This window comes from Gymnodraco acuticeps, unplaced genomic scaffold (assembly GCF_902827175.1).
Source record: "Gymnodraco acuticeps unplaced genomic scaffold, fGymAcu1.1, whole genome shotgun sequence".
Classification (NCBI taxonomy): domain Eukaryota; kingdom Metazoa; phylum Chordata; class Actinopteri; order Perciformes; family Bathydraconidae; genus Gymnodraco; species Gymnodraco acuticeps.
The window spans coordinates 1,003,760-1,024,813 of NW_022990682.1; the positions used below are offsets into that span (position 1 = coordinate 1,003,760).

Below are 21,054 nucleotides of genomic sequence, written 5' to 3' on the forward strand. Positions count from 1 at the left end.
GAGAAATTGGTCATATAATTATTTAACAATCAAGTTATCAAGTGTCATTGGCAAGCTCATGATGTTAAGTAAAATCCAGTTCTCTCTTAATTTCCCTTGTCTTCATCTCTCCATCCACTACTCAGGATTTGATTTGAGTTCCTGCAAGATTTCACAGCTTGTAACTTTAGTCACAAACAGCCTGTTGTACTCGAATAATCTCAACTAATGCCTCTTTTTCTCAATATTTAAAGTACTGCTGTAATAGTTGTAAGTGTGGTAGGTAATACACTCAAATGAACCCTGTAGATGTTTTGAGTATAGCAGTAGTGGCCTGTTTCATGTGGCACTCAGCAGCAGTGATATGCCAGAAAGGAATCATGGTAAGCCTGTTGGGAGTGGTACGTGACAGTGGAGGAGGAGGGCTTTACTGTTTCTGTTTACATGTACAATGTGGTGGTCAAACAACAGTAACATACCATCAGTCCAAAATACATACAACCAATTGGCATAATACATCTATTGAACAATGTTTATATACGACAAAATATACCTTAATAGGTCTTTAAAAACATTTCAGAATCAAGTTTATTGCCAGGTACGTTTACACATACAAGGAATTTGCTTTGGTATTAGATGGTGTGAACATAAATAATCTAAGAAAAGTAGTTACAATAGTAGGTAAAAAAATAAGTATATAAGGTAAGTATTTTTAGAAACAATTTAGCATTATTTAGCAAAAGGATACTAAAGACGAGTATTTACACAACATTTACATTTAACGATACAAAGAACCTTAAAAGCTCAATTAGAGCTACTGACGTACTGTCTTTTTTTTTGGATTGTTAGACCATTGAATCCATACCTTAAAGAGCCTGTGACAGCATCCCAACAACTGTTGTGCAATGAAATATTGGGCTACTAGTCATCTCGAACCGTCAGTTTAAAAAAGAAGTTGCGATACCGTTCCGATAAATATCAATAATTTCGAACATCGCGGGGAAATTCCTTCGACTCATTTTGAAGTTTTAGGGGAAGCCGGAAGTGACGTCAGTGCGGGAACGCTTCACTGTGCGGCGAGAGAGCCAAACACGGACAAAGTGTGTTGTTATGCGTAGAAATGGTGAATTACTGAGTTTAGGCACGTTAATAATGTTTTAATGAAGTTGACTACAGTATATTCATATTTGTCAGTGCTTTCATGTCAATTCGGCGAACATAAACATAAATGATCGTGGTGAAGATTAAATTAGGATTAAAAATCGGTAGTGAGAGCTGCTGAATTTCCTCCCGTAGGATGTGATATAAAAACAAATCGATTATTTTTGTAGTCGTAAACTCAAGTGGATGAAACTACATTTATTAGTGCTTTCATGTCAATTCGGCGAACATATGATACATTAAATGATCGTGAGGATGATGATTTAAAAATCGTTTGTTTGAGCCGGTGTTGTGCCGTAGATTGAACCCTTGCCGTAGATTGAAGCCCTGTTCGCGGGGACGCGCAAACGTGACGTCATCGCCTGTATTGAGCGTTCGTATAGTTCAGGGGTCTGCAACCTTTTTGACCAAAAGAGCCATTTTGTTCCTTTTTCCAAAACATATTTTTGTCTGGAGCCGCAAAACATATTTCATAGTTTTTTATTGTTATATCAGACAAAAACTACAGTTGTTTTGCATTTATTAGGCTATTTATTACATGATATAAAACTGTTAACCTCTAATAAGAAACAAAGAACTCTTATAAGGAGAATTAAAAATAATACACAGGCCTACTTTAAAATAAATTAAACACAGCACTTGGGGAGTCCTCTGCACATTTGAAGGGAACAAAAATATTATTAAAATGGGCCAACTTTGAAATAAATAAAACATATAGCTGCACCCTAAAAAGAGTTAAAGGTAGGGTAGGTAAGAATGGAGAAACCAGCTCGAGTGCGCTAAAATTTGAAAGTACTGTTTAGAGTTTGAGAGGTCCTGATAATTTATTCCGGTAAATTACTCTGACCTCCTAATTGACCTTTCCGAAGTTATTGAGTATATGTAAGTTTGCTGCTTGGCTCAGATCCACCAACGTCAGCAAGATCTCACCTCTTCCTAACCCCCCCGAAGAACCAGGTTCAATTAACTGCTGTTTCAATTCAGACAACTATTTTTTAATCTGTTTAAGCGATCCCGAAGGATTTTGATATCAGTAAATGGAGTGTGCTCCTACCTAAGTGTGTGTGGCAGGGTGCAATCTTACCTTTGACGCAGGAGAGGAGAGCACAGGTGTCTTTTAAAGGATCCCAATCCAACAGGTGGGATTCAGTTTATTTGAAGAAAAATAGGTCCAAACTAATACAGGGTTTTTACCTTCTCTCTTTACAACATTATAATCATACTAACAAAAAAACCGTGCTGTGATCATGTTCAAATGAAACTTTAATTCACAGTCTTACATTTATTACCAAAATGTTTTAATTTCAACTGCCCATTTCAGTTGTGACATTTTAAAATTCTCCCGATAGAATTTAGAGGTATTTCCTCGTAAAAAGACTGGTGACAATAAAAAGCGCATTCAACTTTTTCATTTTCACCAACTCAATTCACATCAGTTTCATACCGTTTTTTCCGACACAGACGGCGGGTATAACATTTAAAAACCCATACCTATCTGCAATTTCGGAGGGGAGATTTTCCTCACAGATGGCAGTATTTATAATGTTCATACACTTTTTCCGACACAGACGGCGGGTATAACATTTAAAAACCCATACCTATCTGCAATTTCGGAGGGGAGATTTTCCTCACAGATGGCAGTATTTATAATGTTCATACACACATCTCTCATCAAATCATTCCACTCAGCCAACAACCAATACATTTGAGAGATATTTACCCCGTCTGGTAGGACCTTACCGAGAGCTATTAACCCAGCTCTGAAGCACACAGCCTACCGGGAGAGAGTCTACCAGGGGTCACCCCCCCTCTCTCGCACTCTCTCAAAAAACCAGTCTCTTTATGCTAAAAAAACTGGATCCTAAACCCAAAAAAACAAACTCCTCCTCTATACCTAATTTGTGAAGAACTGCGCATGTCCTATAATGTACAAGGCTGAACATGCCTCAACATGTTCCATAACTGTTATGGGATAAGACACCCTTTCATATGAGGTAAAAAGGACATGAACTCTCTTTGGCCTCTAATGTTTCTCCCCTTAGTGTGAAGCCCCCCCTTCCTGTGGTCTGCTGCCAGAGGAGAGGAAGAAAATTCAACCTAAACAAACCACTTTGTTTTGTTTATACTGTAACTATAGAAAACCTAAAATATGAAGCATTTTCATTGTGGGTTATACAAGAATATAATTGATTATATTTGATTATAACTAACTTTCGTTTTTAAGTATTAAACATATTATGAAGAACTCTCAACACCCTCTTTTCAAAACGCAAAGTTCTCAAATAGCAACAGAAAAAATTGTAAGCATAGATACATATTCAAAAACCGTCAAGAAGCATTCTCATTATGGGTTTATACAAGAATATGATTGATCATGTATGATTTATAATTAACTTTCGTTTTTTAAGTATTCACTTCATACCATGATCTCAATTAACTTTCGTTTTAAGTATTCACTTCATATGAAGATCTCAACACCCTCTTTTCAAACGCAAAGTTTATCAAACTGGCAACAGATAAAATCGTAAAAACACATACATATTACATCCGTAAAACTCCAAGCATCAATATCATGAAAAGTTCTTCAGTATGTGTAATCAGGACGACCCTTTGATGAACCTGGTGTGAAAAAAACACCGAAAACATAGTACCGTACAGGAATGTCCTTGGGCGAGGGGCCCATCTGTTGTAGACTCCTAAATCCATGTTGCTATCTGATGTATATCCTTGACCCTGACCATGGAGGGGTTGCAGTTTTTCGCTGGACGACATCTCCAAACGAAAAACCAGATAACTCGGTCGACAGTTGTTATGGATTTTTTAGACCTCGTAAATAATCGCTCATGACTTTGTGACAAGGTCAATGAGTCCCCACACAATGATAGCACAAACGAGGAACCAGAGGCATATGAAACAGCTTAGCTGGCACTCGCTCATGACATCCTGTGTGTGCAGTGTGAGATTAGGTGTATGTGGTGCCAGTGTGGTGCTGGTGGTACTTGTTGTCGTCTTTCGTTGGTGACTAGGACACATCACTTGTTGTCGTCTGTTTCTACCGTCTCTCCTGGCCTGTGACTACGACCTTGCAGTGGCTGGCGTGGACCCACGTGGCTCTCTCGGTGACCTTGACCGCTGTCTGGGTGATGAGAAGCACCTGGTAGAGACCTTGCCAATGGTTGGATTTCTAGCTCTTTCTCCGGAAGTCCTTGACCAGCACGAAGTCACCGGGTTGGAGATGGTGAAGTGGACCAGTGGCAGGGGGTAGGTAGGGCTGCTGCTACCTGGCGTCTGATATCTGACCATGCAGTTATCAGGTAGTCGTCATCCTTTCCTGGGAAATCCACTGCGATCTGAGTGGCTCAGCGGGTAGAGATGCAGCCTGTCCCACAGAGCTGGAAGAATCATCCTCCTCCTCTGGTGGGGTCATAGGTGACTCAGCCGCTGATCCATTAATAATTGTTTCAATTGAAACAATTTCCCCCAGGAATCCTTCCAAGGGGTCTGGTACTCCATGTTCCTCTGGAATGTCTATTGACAGCAAGGACATCTTTTTGGCTTGGGCACCCGGGGAGACCTCTGAATCAGATCACTTTTTTCTCTTACGAGTCTCCTCCTTTTCACCGCTTGCCCCTTCCGGTCCTTCTGCACAGGTTTCCTGGGTCCAGTAGCCTACTTGGCTTCACTTGAGGCACTGTGACTGAAGTTTCCCCGCTAGGCAGGTTCAAATCCTCTTGGTAGATTGCTGAGGTATTAATCTCAACAATATAGCTAAAATCAAGTTTAAATCATTTCTCTGATCCATAAAAAGTTGTTTCAGTTAAAATAAAAACTTCCCCAAGGGTTTTCTCAAGAGGGTCGTGTATTCCATATTGTTCTGTAATTTCTATATACAGCAAGGTGATTGTTTCTCCTCTTACTCAGTTGGCCTCTAATGGCAGAAAGCACTGGGCCATAATTTACTCTTATCAGTTTAACGACCTGACAGCCCTACACCTTCATGCTGTGTGAGAACCAGCAAAAAAAGAAGGAGAGATGTGCTCAAAAAATCAAATTTAAATGAATACTCTTTTTAGGGTGTAAGCGTATATCAATTAAAAATAACTGAAAAGAAAACTAATAGTGTAAAGTTAAAAAAAAAAAACAATGAGAAAAATAATATAAAGGTTATTTTCCATTTCCTCTTTGATACTGAGGTATTCTCCATCCAAGCTCTAATGATCCATATGCTTAATAGACAGAGTTTCGTCTTGCCATCTTTCTGCATAATTCACTATAGATTCTAACAGTTCTACTGCTAAATCCTTTGCATTGGAGCTATTGCTTGTTACTCAGATTTAAATTCCCTCTTTTGCTCTATAAAATATCCCTTGGCACAGAATTTACCAAGACAAATTCTAACTTATTGCGGGAAGATCCCACAAAAAGCCATCCTCTCCTGTGGAAGAAAACACATTAACTGCCACGTGTGTGTGCAAAACATGTCATGTGATGTGAGACTGATAGCATCAATAGTGGATGGGTAGGCCGCAGTCATATTCCTATCTGGATTCTAAACTCAGTTGGCTTGGGTGAACCGGTCCTCTCCTCTGGAGTGAAACTACTTTCCCAGAAATTGACTTCACTGTATCCAAACCTTCTGATTTAGTTTTAAGCTAACCCTTCTCTGGACTTTGCCCCTTTCTGATCACCCATACACGATTTCTGAATTTAAACGGAAAAGGTGTGATAGTTAGATATGACCTGACCTTTGCCCTATAGGTAGCTTTTCCATACTTATAGGAATATATTCAGCCTTGTCAAATTGATTGGAATGTCCCAATTTGTTTTACAGTTTTTTATACTCCACTCTTTGGCTGCTCTAACGCCTGATACTTATATGGTAAAGACCAGATAGGTGTGATTTCTTTATCCTGCAAGGGTGACAAAAACGTTCTCATTTTTAAAGTGAGTGACATTATCCATTCCTATTTTCTCAGTTTTTAGGAAAAATACTTATATGTTCCGCCATTTTAGCAGACACTGTGTTCCAGTTACTCTGATCAGAGGATAAACATGTTTATGACTCCCTCCATTTATCAAAGGTCACAAGGAAATACTTATTCCCACTGGGAGTGCGGGTCAGAAAAGGACCTGCTTATGTCAGCACTAAAAATGGTTAGTGGTCCTTCCTCTATTATTTTAAGATGCTCAGGATGAACTTTCTTAAACCCATCTACCTCTACACATTGAAGACATGTTGACCATGTGTGTTGTAGGTGCAATCGCAGTTTTGGTAAGAGGATTTTATTGTGGAGACAATATTTCCTCATCTGAAATAGGCCCACATGGCCTAAACTGCTGTGTAATTCACGCACAACCTAAGGAGCTTCTTCAGGTGGTACGTGAATGCTTCCACCCTTTTTCCATATTCTAGGGAATATGGCAGTCAGGTGGTTAACTCGTCCCGTGCTTTAAGCAAGGTAAAACTTCTCTATTACCCTGATAGTTAAATTATATCTTATCTATATGGCTACGGACATGATTCCATTCTACATGCCTGCCTTTAACTCTGCAATAGGACCCTCAATAGATGGGCATGTGTCAGCGTTTCACCTTTCACATTTTTGAACTGCCTTTGTTCCCAATTATTAAGCTCTTCTTTACCCGCTTTTTAATAATAATCACTATCAGTAACAATACGGATGTGTGCTATTTTTCCTTTTTCTTTTTAGCAAAAGGATGTCCCTCAACAAATGGCCTTTTCCTCAGCAGGCTGTACCTGGTATTGCACCCTTTTGCTTGCAAAGTACTTCACCTGAATTAGTTTTCTTTATAAAGGCCCAAGTGGCTGCTTGGTCACCTTTTCGCAAACTCCCCTCTGTAAACAGTGTTATCTGTGGAGTAGCGGTTTTCTGTAAGGGTTTCAATGTTTCCCTTTGTGGCTTACTTCCTGAGGTCCTCTGCACCCCACATCTGGATCAGACATTATCATCTTCCATTTTCTTCATCTACTCATCATTGTTTTTGCTCCCTGAACAGTTTGTTTAGTAGCTTCAGATATTGGAAAATAAAGAGTGTATATGCACATTTTGGTACCTTGAGACATTTTCCTCAGGGCTGGATACATTTTTAATGCAAGTGCAAGATGCTTCTCTTCAGGTGATAATTTTTCCTCTGTTCCTGATCAAGTCATGGACATGAATAACACAGATTTTCTATCACCCTGGTTCCTTATCTTCACACTGTTAGTTTCTGAGAATGGGTCTCAACATACTATTTTGGTTTTTGATATTTGATATTATTGTTCTGGTGTTAAGATAATTTTTTGAATCTCCCTCTTTTCTTAACAACTGGAGCTATGTCTATTTTAGATCCGACTTGGTTAAGAGTTGATTTATTCATTGGTGAGAGGAACACTATTTCCCTTGTGCTGGGGCCATAAAACTTTTAATGGTCTTTCGTGGTCTGCTCAAATTTTCTTCCCCTCCAGAGGTCACGCCTGTCTTTGACCTTGTGTGCTGCGTGTTTTCTGCAGCACCTCGGGAGCAGAGAAAAGAGGAGACCTTTTTTCCAAAAGTGCATTCTCCTTCATGAGAAAAATAGCACCACATTTAACTCTCATTGACTTGTCTTTAAAGCGTTCTTTAAGGCTTGAATTGAGTTTTCCGTTGTGTAACGGAAAATCCCATTCCCAAACAGGGGTCAAAAGTAAATACTTTAGTTGATTTTGGTAAAGTATTTGAGCTTCGCAAAAACTTTCTCATATTAGTTTTGAAGATATTTTTGGGGCTTGATTATCTGCTGATAGTTCCCACATAGGTTTTTTCTTAAAAGTACATTCAAAACAACCGGTATTTGTGGGTCATCTGATCACCACATCGCCTTCTGACAGTTTAATAGTCCTTATCATATTATCACACTGTGCTTGCATGCTAGGACCTATTCTCTTTGCCAGAGCTACTGCTATTTCTCCTGCATGTTTTAGCTTCCTATTAGCAGGGTTTATTAACATGGTTTGTTGATCCAGTTTTAGGATTTTCAATATTTGACATTATTTATTTCCAACATTCCTTTTTCCTGAATATCATGTCTAACAATGTGTTTTTTTTTTTCTAGAAGTAGTAGATGGGATACTCCTAAATGGCATTTTTTGAGCTTTTATCCCTGTATGGTGGAGATAGGGTCTCAAACATTATACCACCTGCTTGTTGCTCTCTGTCAAACGGTAGTCTGACAGGAAAGTATTTTGGTCGCGGTACGCCCGTGGGTCTGGGCTAAGCTGACCAGGGCGGGCAGAAGCTCCGGATTTTGCTTCTGTGTATCCCCCCTGTGTGGTTGGCTCCGAGTCATTAAAAACTGCGTTCTAACCTCGTCCGCCATTTATTTTTGTTTGTTTGTTTAAAAAACAACACAAAAATGTATTAAAGGGTTCAAGTTCACTCTTTTATACACATGCAAGTTCCTAGGCTTTACTCTCGACGGGTGATCAGTCCGACTATACCGTCACTTGGTTCTAAGTTCTCTTTCTGGATTCAGTTAGTACATGCGGGTACCTCAGCTAAGAGTTGTATTTACCGAGCTTCGAATTTTTTAAACAGCATAGGTACCTTTAGACCTATGTTTATCTTTATTAAATCTCCTATTAACTCTTCCCCACGTTATGTTTTAACGCAAAAGTTCAAACCGCAGCTCTTGGTCAAGTCCTACCTATAAGTTTCAAAGTAATTGGACAAGTACTGAGCAGTGCTCCTACGGCTGACTTCACTTTAGCCACCTAAACCTGTGTTAAAGGGACCACAGGCTTCTCAATTTGACTAGGGGAAAATGAACCTTCTTTAGCTTCTTTAATCAGACAGCTATATCCGATATAATATAACCCTCAGTCCGGCGCAATAGTATTAACTTAAATTACTACACTTTCAGGTTTAATTATATATATTCTAGGATTTGGGGTAGGTATTTTAACAAGACTTTCAGCCTGTATTTCGCTGATTTGTATTCCTCGACTTTTTTCACTAGGTCGTTTTGGTTCTTGTATTTTGACTCTGTACAAATATTACTTTTCACAGAGCCCCACGTTGGGCGCCATGTTTAGAGTTTGAGAGGTCCTGATAATTTATTCCGGTAAATTACTCTGACCTCCTAATTGACCTTTCCGAAGTTATTGAGTCTATGTAAGTTTGCTGCTTGGCTCAGATCCACCAACGTCAGCAAGATCTCACCTCTTCCTAACCCCCCCGAAGAACCAGGTTCAATTAACTGCTGTTTCAATTCAGACAACTCTTTTTTAATCTGTTTAAGCGATCCCGAAGGATTTTGATATCAGTAAATGGAGTGTGCTCCTACCTAAGTGTGTGTGGCAGGGTGCAATCTTACCTTTGACGCAGGAGAGGAGAGCACAGGTGTCTTTTAAAGGATCCCAATCCAACAGGTGGGATTCAGTTTATTTGAAGAAAAATAGGTCCAAACTAATACAGGGTTTTTACCTTCTCTCTCACAACATTATAATCATACTAACAAAAAAACCGTGCTGTGATCATGTTCAAATGAAACTTTAATTCACAGTCTTACATTTATTACCAAAATGTTTTAATTTCAACTGCCCATTTCAGTTGTGACATTTTAAAATTCTCCCGATAGAATTTAGAGGTATTTCCTCGTAAAAAGACTGGTGACAATAAAAAGCGCATTCAACTTTTTCATTTTCACCAACTCAATTCACATCAGTTTCATACCGTTTTTTCCGACACAGACGGCGGGTATAACATTTAAAAACCCATACCTATCTGCAATTTCGGAGGGGAGATTTTCCTCACAGATGGCAGTATTTATAATGTTCATACACACATCTCTCATCAAATCATTCCACTCAGCCAACAACCAATAAATTTGAGAGATATTTACCCCGTCTGGTAGGACCTTACCGAGAGCTATTAACCCAGCTCTGAAGCACACAGCCTACCGGGAGAGAGTCTACCAGGGGTCACCCCCCATCTCTCGCGCTCTCTCAAAAAACCAATCTCTTTATGCTAAAAAAAACTGGATCCTAAACCCAAAAAAACAAACTCCTCCTCTATACCTAATTTGTGAAGAACTGCGCATGTCCTATAATGTACAAGGCTGAACATGCCTCAACATGTTCCATAACTGTTATGGGATAAGACACCCTTTCATATGAGGTAAAAAGGACATGAACTCTCTTTGGCCTCTAATGTTTCTCCCCTTAGTGTGAAGCCCCCCCTTCCTGTGGTCTGCTGCCAGAGGAGAGGAAGAAAATTCAACCTAAACAAACCACTTTGTTTTGTTTATACTGTAACTATAGAAAACCTAAAATATGAAGCATTTTCATTGTGGGTTATACAAGAATATAATTGATTATATTTGATTATAACTAACTTTCGTTTTTAAGTATTAAACATATTATGAAAAACTCTCAACAGTACACAACCGGAAAAAATATGCCTCTTCCTTCAGACTTTCTTACAGAGTCCCTCCTCCAAAACACACGAACGCGCACATGACCAATGAGGGCACGAGATAAATGTGTGCACAGATGGAAGGCTGACAGGCAGGTAGGTCATCCAGTTATTTTAGCCGGGCCGGCTCAGATGATTGGTCGTGCTTTTTACAGCGCTTCGGCTTCCAGAGATTCATTTTTGTATGTATTTATTGTCAAAGCATTTAATATATTCATTGCTATCGGGACGTTAAGAGCATTCCATGGAATATAACAAAAAGTGTTTTCTGAAATAAATTACATACCCCATTGAATTATGACTGAAGATCGTCAGCTGTCTTCCTCTCCCTTGTTGTTCAACAACTTCTCTCTACATATCAAACATACCGGTAAACCAGCATCGTTTGCTGTGAAAGCAGATAACTCTGTCCACACAGAATTAAATCCTGTGTTCCTCCGGTACTTTTCTTTGATTTATCCATAGTTCGCTCATCGAGCCGGGGGTCAGGTTATTCGCCTCCAAGAAAAGGCGCTGGCGCGGGACCGTAGCAGGATGTGACGCATATTTTACTTGACCTAATTAAAACCGTTTTGTTTTTTATTTATGTGTCACAGTATCACCTCAAAATACAAGATACGAAACATATTTAAAATATAAATAGTCCTACAAATACTTTTATTTTATTTCCTTCTTATTTTTGTCTAAGCTCAAGGGAGCCAGAGCAGAGGGTTGCCGACCCCTGGTCTAGTTTAATAAGCTTTTCTCTCTCTTTTGAATGATATATTTCCCATCAGATTAAACAGAAAACGGCTGAATAAATAATGTGCATACAATTGCGAGGAGGCTCGTTTTAAGGACACTTTTCAGATAGTCACAATCTTCGTATTGGAACAAACTTCCGTTTTTGAGTGCAGTCCCACTCTGCTATATTCCTCCTTCCTACAGAACAGACAATGACAGGATAATATGTGATTTGTCAGTAGTATAGTCCTATTTCTTAAAACCTTTTCTGTTGTTTAAGTGTCTGATAACCACGAATAGTAAGCAATTATATAACAGTAATGATATAACATATGTCAGACACTGTGTTATTTTCAAGCAAGCCTAAAAGATAATGTGTTCAAACTGGCTTCACTCACTTGAATTGCTCCTTTGAATGTAATTTTCCTCTGTGGTTTCCTACTCAACACATGTTTGTATTGTAATGCCACTCATATTTTATTTTTTATTGTATTTTAAGGTGACATTGAATGCTTTGAAAGGTGCCCTAAAATAAAGTGTATTATTGATCTTATATCTGTGCCTCTATTACATTACATTTTCTATCACACTATTAATGTTCCTTATTTTAGATCTGCACTGTTCTCTATAACATGTTCAGCAGAGCAAGTATTTCTCCTGCCAGATATGGCACCCCCCCCCTACAACTTTGTCCAGGACAGTCACAATGTCACCAAAATCACACTGGTGCTTGCTGTTCCCCTCTAGTTTGTGCTCACAAAAGCATTTCACTCTGGGCCCTGCAGGTACAAAAATAAAGAGGGGCTTCCATATCCGGCAGTGCAGTTGTTAGAGCTGCCGGATTTTGAAGCGCCCCCTGTAATTTTGGCCAGGATAGTCACAATGTCACCAAAATCACACTGGTGCTTGCTGTTCCCCTCTAGTTTGTGCTCACAAAAGCATTTTACTCTGGGCCCTGCAGGTACAAAACTAAAGAGGGGCTTCCAAATCCGGCAGCACCAACACCTGATTTGCCGGATTTTGAAGCCCCTCTTTAGTTTTTCACCTGCTGGGCCCAGAGTAAAATGCTTTTGTAAGCACAAACTAGAGGGGAACAGCAAGCACCAGTATGATTTTGGTGAAGTTGTGACTCTCCTGGAGAAAGATATGGGGGGGTTCCAAATCTGGCAGGAGAAATACCTGCTCTGAACATGTTATGTAGAGAACAGTGCAGATCTTCCCTATTGACACCAGGATTAACCTAGTCTAAAATAAGGAACATTAATAGTGTGATAGAAAATGAAATGTAATGTAATAGAGGCACAGATATAAGATCAATAATACACTTTATTTTAGGGCACCTTTCAAAGCATTCAATGTCACTTTAAAATACAATTTAAAAATAAATAAATAGTGGCCTTACAATACAAACATGTGTTGAGTAGGAATATATAAAAATAATATTCAAAGGAGCAATTCAAGTGAGTGAAGCCAGTTTGAACACATTATCTTTTAGGCTTGATTGAAAATAACACAGTGTCTGACATGATCATGTGATATCATTACGGTTATATCATTGCTTACTATTCGTGGTTATCAGACACTTAAACAACAGAGAAGGTTTTAAGAAATAGGACTATTGACAAATCACATATTATCCTGTCATTATCTGTTCTGTAGGAAGGAGGAATATAACAGAGTGGGACTATACACTCAAAAACGTAAGTTTATTCCAATACGAAGATTGTGACTATCTAAAAAACGTGTCCTTAAAACGAGCCTCCTCGCAATTGTATGCACATTATTTATTCAGCCGTTTGCTGTTTAATCTGATATATCATTCAGAAGAGAGAAAAAAGGGTCAAAAAAGCTTAGAAAACGGCGAACGCTCAATACAGGCGATGACGTCACCTTTGCGCGTCCCCGCGAACAGGGCTTCAATCCACGGCAAGGCTTCAACCTACGGCATAACAGGTGTTATGCCGTAGGTATTCTTTTTTTTTTTTTGTTGCTTTTTGTAGTTGTACGCCAACATGGATTAAACGTGTGTTTTTTTACCACAATGTTGGGGAAATTAATGGATAAAATGCACGGATTATTATTATTATTATTCCCACTCCGATCGGGACACTAGGTCCACCGTTTTCCCGCAGCGAGGCTCCCCCGTTGACAGTTTACGTGGGCTGGGCTGGGTGCATTGGCGGACTGGCCATCGGGACGAAACCCGATGGGCCGGTACCGAAGTGGGCCGGTCGGATAAGTCACTAGCACATCCCCCACTCCCCCCGTTGACAATTTACTAGCGGTACCGAAGTGGGCCGGTCGAGAGTCCCGGGATGATTTTTAGTCCCAGTCCACCACTGGCTACATGACCGTATGATCGCCCATATTGACGCACCTAATTCCTAAACTTCTAACAGATACAACATAAACCGATCCTTCAGCCTCATATGAGCTCTCAGACACGTTCAAAATTAAACGGTCATCGCTGTCTGAGCTTGCTGCTGTGTGCACCATCGTGCGTTTACATGCAGATGCTGGGATCCTGAACGGTGCAGCTGGAGCGCTGTGCCCGCAATGACGTCACACATAATTTGGCGGGACTTGAAGAATCCCCGAGCAGATCCAGGATATGGTCAACATTGAAGGGCAGATTAATGGTTATCAAAGTACAAATATCCAAAATCAGTTCAGTAACGATTTTCAAGGGGACAATATTTACTCAAATTGATGGGTTTGGATGATGGGGGAAACTCGTGTCACAGGCTCTTTAAGCTTAAAAACAGCTGAGGTTCAATCGACCGGACTTCATTCTGAGGATTGATATGACTGCAAATAGTCCCTTGATCCTCCTTAGCAACGGTCATGTTATCCGAAGCAGTGGCCTGTTAGCGAGAATGAATCTTCCTGAATGTCAAATTCAACCAATCAGAATTGAGTATTCGACTTAACCTTGTAATCAAAAAGATTAAAGAAGGATAACCTTATTGACTAGTTTATTGCAGAATCTCCACCAAAATACCACCAACAAATGTGCCAGTTTGTTTCAGTTATAATGTTTAGGCTAATTTCCCCTCTAAAATAAGTTAGCATAAATCATAGATATTTTTGTTACGGTTGCCAATACTTTTTTTGACAGTGGTCAAACTGTGTACTGTTACTATGATTCAGTTTTTCTGATATTCTTCAGGGACCATTGTGCCTGAAGGAGGGCCCTCAGTGTACTGTACACATATTTAAGAGTTTTCACATACTTACTTTTCCTCTCCTCATTTTTTTGCAAACTTGACACTTCACCCCTCCTGACTCATAAAATATTAAAGAATTTAAAAAAAAGGACTTTGCAGCTGTAATTGACAACAAGAAGGTGTGTGTGTGTGTGTGTGTGTGTGTGTGTGTGTGTGTGTGTGTGTGTGTGTGTGTGTGTGTGTGTGTGTGTGTGTGTGTGTGTGTGTGTGTGTGTGTGTGTGTGTGTGTGTGTGGTGTGTGTGTGTGTGTGTGTGTGTGTGTGTGTGTGTGTGTGTGTGGTGTGTGTGTGTGTGTGTGTGTGTGTGTGTGTGTGTGTGTGTGTGTGTGTGTGTGTGTGTGTGTGTGTGTGTGTGTGTGTCCTACAGTACGCACCTGACTGTGTCAATCTTCATCCTGCCACTTTTAGTGTTTTACCCTCAGGTCATGTTCCAGGTACTCAGGCGAATACTGTGCAGGTGTACACATTCCTGGCAGTTCACAGGTTTTTATGAGCTGTAAAACTAAACTGTCCGTTTCATTAACGCCTGAACAGTTCAAGTTAAACCGAACACTTCTTTCCATGTGACCCGACTGACCCCTGACCCTCCTCGTGTTGACTTTTAATTATCTTTGGTGATTATCTGACTACATCTTGCCAACAAACAAACTATTTTCCCATGTCATTTCAAAAGCCCTTTTTTCATTTCATTTTTCCTTCCCAGGAAGAAAGTGGTTTGTTTTAGAGGTTAGTGCATGTTGTTTGAGGAAAGTGATTTCCCACAGAGAATAAAGTCTACACCCTAGAGCTTAGCAAGTAAACATACGACTTATAAATGTAATAAACACATTTTACTCCCCCAGTTTGATCACTGCCCAATGATGTTAAAATATTTGTTTTCCCTTTTACAGCAAGAGGTTCCAGGAGACTCTGACTTCTAAGGTATGCTTTTAAATGTCATTGTATCTTTCTATTGCATGTATTATTACTTTGCACTCTGTCAAGTTCAGAATACTCAAATACAGCAACTCGGTTTTTACAAGGATTGTGTATGAGATTCTCCCTGGGTCATGACTTGCCTTAAAACAGCCTTATGTCGTCAGCTACAAAATGAGATGCGTTTTTCTCGTTGCTAATTGCTTATTAATTCAGAAGTACAATGGAATCACCGAAAACAATTTTAAAAGGTTATAGTTTTACAAATCTACAACAGAGGGAAATGACCCAGTAAAATGTGATATACCACAATTGTCACCACCCAGCACACAAAGAAACCACATGAAAACAATGTCAGACGTACCTGAATTAGCCTCCATTAGCTGTTCCGTAAGTCCACGATTACATTTGGGCATAACGTTCTTAACTTCCTTAATAATTTTAGGTATTCATCTCAAATCTTTCCAGTTCAAACCAGCATTGTATCATGTTTTGGCTCAGGGTAAACATATCAAACATTTTTTGCTTCCATTTGTCTAGATAAGCAGGCCCTGTATATTAGCATGCTAACATTAGCTTCCGTTAGCTACGTGCCGGTCACTCCAGGCGGTTTACATGTAAACATTGAATAACAACTAATTGTTTTTATGTATTAATTATGGGATTTGTTCATCTCTATTTAGAAGTGAGTCTACACTCATGTTTGAAATAGGCAAACATGCACCTTATCAAGAGCTTAAACACTGAATGACATGACTTTATATTTATAGGTATTAAAACGTTCTTGTTTTCAAACAGCCTTACTGTTTTGTGTAGTTTTCCTTTATTTGATCATATGTATTGCTAAGCACAGTAAAATAAAACGCATTAGATCATCTTAGCCACAAAGATACTACAGGCAGTTCAGTCTCTCAGCCCCTTATCGCTCAGCACAGACACCACACTGTACTCTGGCCCGTCCCACGATGATGTATGGGACCTGTCAGAGCCCCCGGGGAGAACCTCTGCTGAAGTTGCTGCAGGTCCTATCCATGGAAACCTCAAGAGCCGACATGTCACAACATTGGACCACCTTTAACTCCTTTTCTGTCGTGCACTAGAAGAAGACAGACGTGGCTTGAGAGGGACAGAAAATGATATGTTATTTACAAGACAGTGGGAAATGGTTTTGACTTATTTTCACCCTTTCTCCAAAAGCTCAGTGAGCTAAATCAACCAAAATTGTCATATTTTCGGTCTGGAAATTACAAGCTTAACATGTAGCCCGTCACACAGCAGGAGAAATCAGTATATGCTATTTAAACCGGCAGACACATTATCTGCCGGTTTAAACCTGAGCTGTAAATCTCCCCTGCCTCTCCTCGTGGTTTTGCTTCCAACAACCATGTTTGGTATTTGCTATTCATTCAGGCTGAGTGTACAGGACCCCACTGTTTCCTGTCTATGCTACTGAACCCTCCGCCGACACTCGCAGAAATAAAAGCAGCATTACTTTGTTTTAAAGCAGAACCATAGTTGTCCTTCCTGAACGAAAGTTGTTAAACAGAATGACAGCACAATGACGAATGGTGTGTCGCTGGAATAAAGGGCTAATGTGTGCGATATTGGTGCTCAGAGCTAACTTTAAGCACCTATACCGTGACCTTGCATTCAGCATCGACCCTGTGGAGTGAGAAATTAAATCAATTAATGTAGACGCGAGGTAGAACTGATGAAGCGCTCACCCGATACTCTTTGTCCATGAACCGAACAAACCATGGCGAGCTAAAAACAGGACAGAAAAAATGTCCTTCCGTTTGAAACTAAAACACAAGTTGATCTGGCCTTTTCGGAAACTTTACAGGGATATTTCTTGTCTAAGAATCTTAGAAGTTTACAATGTGGTTAACAAGCATGGAAATCGTTCCTGTTTTGGTTTCCTTCTTGATCAATTTCACGTCTTACAACTAGTCGGCTTGTTTACAAATGATGCACACAATAGAGGGAAATCCATCTGGAGAGACAACGCACTAAAACAAGGCTGAGAGTCTGCATTCTGAAGCTGTATGCTAATATCAGCATGCTATCATTCTCACAGTGACAATGCTAAAATGCTGGTGTAATATGCTGTAATGTTCGCCAGGTTCACCTTTTAAGTTTAGCCTATTGCCATAATAAAGTTAGCTAATTAGCACTAAAACAAAAAACCACAGCCATTAGTTGCAGATCATAAACCGAATTGGAAATGCAAAGCTTGGAATGAGTGAAAAAAAGAAAAATATTTGATTTGGTCACCAAAACAAATGTATTTGTATTATATTCAGATATTTTGTTATATTTTGAAATTGCTTAACAGGCTTAATCATCAGGGTTCTCTGGAGGAGAAGTTAAGGGATCAAATTCATCCTTTATAGAGTATGAATGTCTGTACAAAATATTATGGCAATTCCCCCAAGGACTTGTCTGGACCATAGTTTGGTTTCAAATACTTTAGGTGTGAGTTCCTACATGGAATTTGAAGGTCATGTGATGGACTAGTAATCTGCTGAAGACTTACCTCTCAGCTCCACAGCTGTAAGTCGGATAAGCTGCTAAGATGACTAGATAGAATAAAAACATGCATTCTTGTGTGCATGTGCATGTAATACATGTATAACCCTGTTCGTTTCACTGTATATGGCTTATCTCGGTTGTATTGGTTGCAAATCTCTGCTCGATCCAATTGCTGGTTATCTCCATGGCAGAGCGCAAACATGTGGTTTTGAGACTTGACAGATACCATCCAAATCTATTGTGGTAGAATTAATTAATAAACAGTTCTTGAACTAACGTTTCTTCTCGTTTCAGGAACATATGATCCTCTGTCGCTTCGCAGACCAAACTGCTGTCCAGCTCCATCCTGAGAGGAGACTCGTAGGTACGGCTTACACTTCCATACTATTTCTTTTTCTCAAGCTAGCTACAAAATAATTGCACTACACCTTGTACTCTGTATCTGTGATGTGTATGTCACAAATAGACATGATTTAAATGGATTGACCTTTCCATAATGCTGACAATAGACATGGATACTCTTTACAGATGCATTCTTCTTTGTCTGCTGTGTTGAAAATGTACATTTTAAATGCTTAATTTCATTGTTTAAAGTCAAATCAAACAATCACACCTAAAGTTAGTTTATTATATAGTTCGGCGTGATGGACACCAGCATGGCAAAAAAACAACCACAAAATCCTAAACCGTTAACTTGGTACATGCTGATGTTTCGTTTTTAAGATTTGTTGTTACAGTGTGAGCTTCTTCTCTACTCTTACAAACGGTCTAGACGTCAACAATGTCAATGGTGGATTTGTTCAGTGTGACGAAACAGCTGCGGTGAACAGCTGCTACAGTATATCTACGATGTGGATTCAAAGTGTTTTGTCAGACTTTCAGGCCTGTGCTGGAGCTCCACTGTACAGTATTTCATTATGTGGAGAACATTCTCTGCCTGATCGTTCTCCGGGTTATCAAAGCTTCCCCTCTGAATCTGAGGAGGCTCCCAGATGCCTCGTCATTCTGAAGCTCTTTCATACGTACCTGACACCACCTGTCACAGCGTTTCTGCTTTATATCAGCTAACAGGGCCCAACCTCTCCCAACTTTTCTCACCATCTTTGATCCCATTTCTCCAGAGCATACCAGTGTGACTGTGAGCAGCATGGCAGACCAAAGCTCACATTTACTGTCTGCCACCTGTTACACCAGTGCCTAACACAATTGAAGTCTGTGTAAAGGAAATACTGAGAGACAAGTGTGATAATCAGTGAGACAATGTTGATAGTAGAGGATGTTCTGTAGGGACAATGTTAAGAACATACAGGAATGCCTACAATAATACAGTAGCACTATAATGAATGCTTCTAAAAGGTTTACTCACTAAAATGTCTTAAAATGGAGAGACTTATGTTTTATATTTTGCGGAGATTAACATTATCCCATAATGATTCCCTTAATGCTTAAACCTAGAAAAATCCCTTATTTTAATCAAGTTTCCCCACAATGTCGACTAATCACTTGCGTATTCATTGTCGTTGTCTCCCAGAAGCTGTCATAAATAAAGGTTTTATCCAGTTTAAAGCCACATTCATTTTAGATCCTGGTCGCTTTTAACTAAACACTTAAACCACATAAAGGATTCTAATCATTGGACGTCTGTATCTTAAGTGTTCAGAAAAGCAAGCTAAGCAACATTTAGCGAAAACACATTTTGAGAAATACTGATTTCTAACATTAAATCCTTTATTTCTTTCTTTTGTACCAGTTTTTACTTACAGTCTGTTTATGAGGAGAGAATGTTGGCAAGATTCAAAGACCCTGAACAATAAAGAAATGACGTAATTCTAAACGACGGCAATTGTAGAAATCAACTCGTAACCCCGGGATTCTACCGGGTCCGTCTGCGCCGCGGTTTTGTTCCGACCTCCTACAGCGTCAAACCCTACCGGCGCGTGTTTCAGAAGCGGAGCGTCTTGCGTGCCGGCTCGCAGTTTTTGTTGATTATATTATTTCCTGGACAGGCTACTTTGTACAGACAAAGTTAATAATAATTGTTATATTCCAGTTATAAACGACATGAATCAAAAATGTGTTGCAGTATTTTAGTGGTAAAATGCATTCATCATCATAATTATTCTATATAATTTACACAGTGCCTGTAAACCGGAGGAGAACGCTGGCATTTCTCCTCCTACTTGAAAGACTACGGAGGGATGGGGTCTGCAAAATTAGTTTATTTTGGGGATTGACTGGATGCTCTGACCGGTCCACTTCCTGCCCGGCGCTATGCAACGCCTCGCGTCACGTCGAAAATAGACCAGCCGCCTATTTTTAGCGGAGCCCAGCGCCGAGACGCTTCTGAGCCGTAACGCGGCACGTCTGGTGAAAATGTTGTCTTTGTGGCTAAGACTGGGATCTGTTGCATTTTATTTTACTGTCCTAAATAATAAATACGATTTAAAATAAAGGAAAACAACACAAGGCTGTATGAAATCAAGAACGTTTTTATACCAATAAACATAAAGTCATGTCATTCAGTTTTTTGTGTTTTCGCTCTTCGGTTCATGTTTGCCTATTTAAAACATGAATGTAGACTCAATTTCAACAATGTCCCTTACAATGATTAAAATATCTTTTTTATTACCGTTGCAGGAAAGCAGTGCATGGGCCTCGTAGACTTGGACCGCTCCTGGGCAGCAGAGGCTCATGGGTACTCGTTGCAGGTGATGACTATGGAGCCTGATAGCTGTTCCCCAAAGAACAACATGCTGCTGGGAAAGCCTCCGCACAAGAGTGGACAGGAAGTCGATGCTGGTCAACAGGAAGCAGCGCTGCATAATTAGGACTGCGAGCAGCTCGGAGTCTTCAGTTCAGCTCGGTCAGGGTTTGATGAAGTAGTGGCTCCTGGCTGTGTGCTCACTCAGAGTACCACTATGTTTTTATCCACACAATTGATTTTATCTTAACTTATTTTTTACAAGCCATTTTTGTGAGAAACAGACTTGGAAAATAAAGGAAGTTATTTCTCATTACACCTGGAAAACGTCATCTACTTATAAAACCTCTCTCTGACTTAAA

At 39.7% G+C, this 21,054-nt stretch overlaps 1 protein-coding gene across 1 annotated transcript in view; it reads left to right on the forward strand.

The window, feature by feature from the left end:
* The window catches only part of gstcd (glutathione S-transferase, C-terminal domain containing), a 76,244-nt gene extending 55,190 nt beyond the window's left edge, over window positions 1–21,054 (forward strand). The window contains exons 10-12 of the mRNA XM_034230191.1: window positions 15,435–15,465; window positions 18,286–18,355; window positions 20,629–21,054. Of these exons, the coding sequence (XP_034086082.1) occupies window positions 15,435–15,465; window positions 18,286–18,355; window positions 20,629–20,819 (292 nt within the window). The 3' untranslated portion in view covers window positions 20,820–21,054. The remainder of the gene's footprint in view (window positions 1–15,434; window positions 15,466–18,285; window positions 18,356–20,628) is intronic.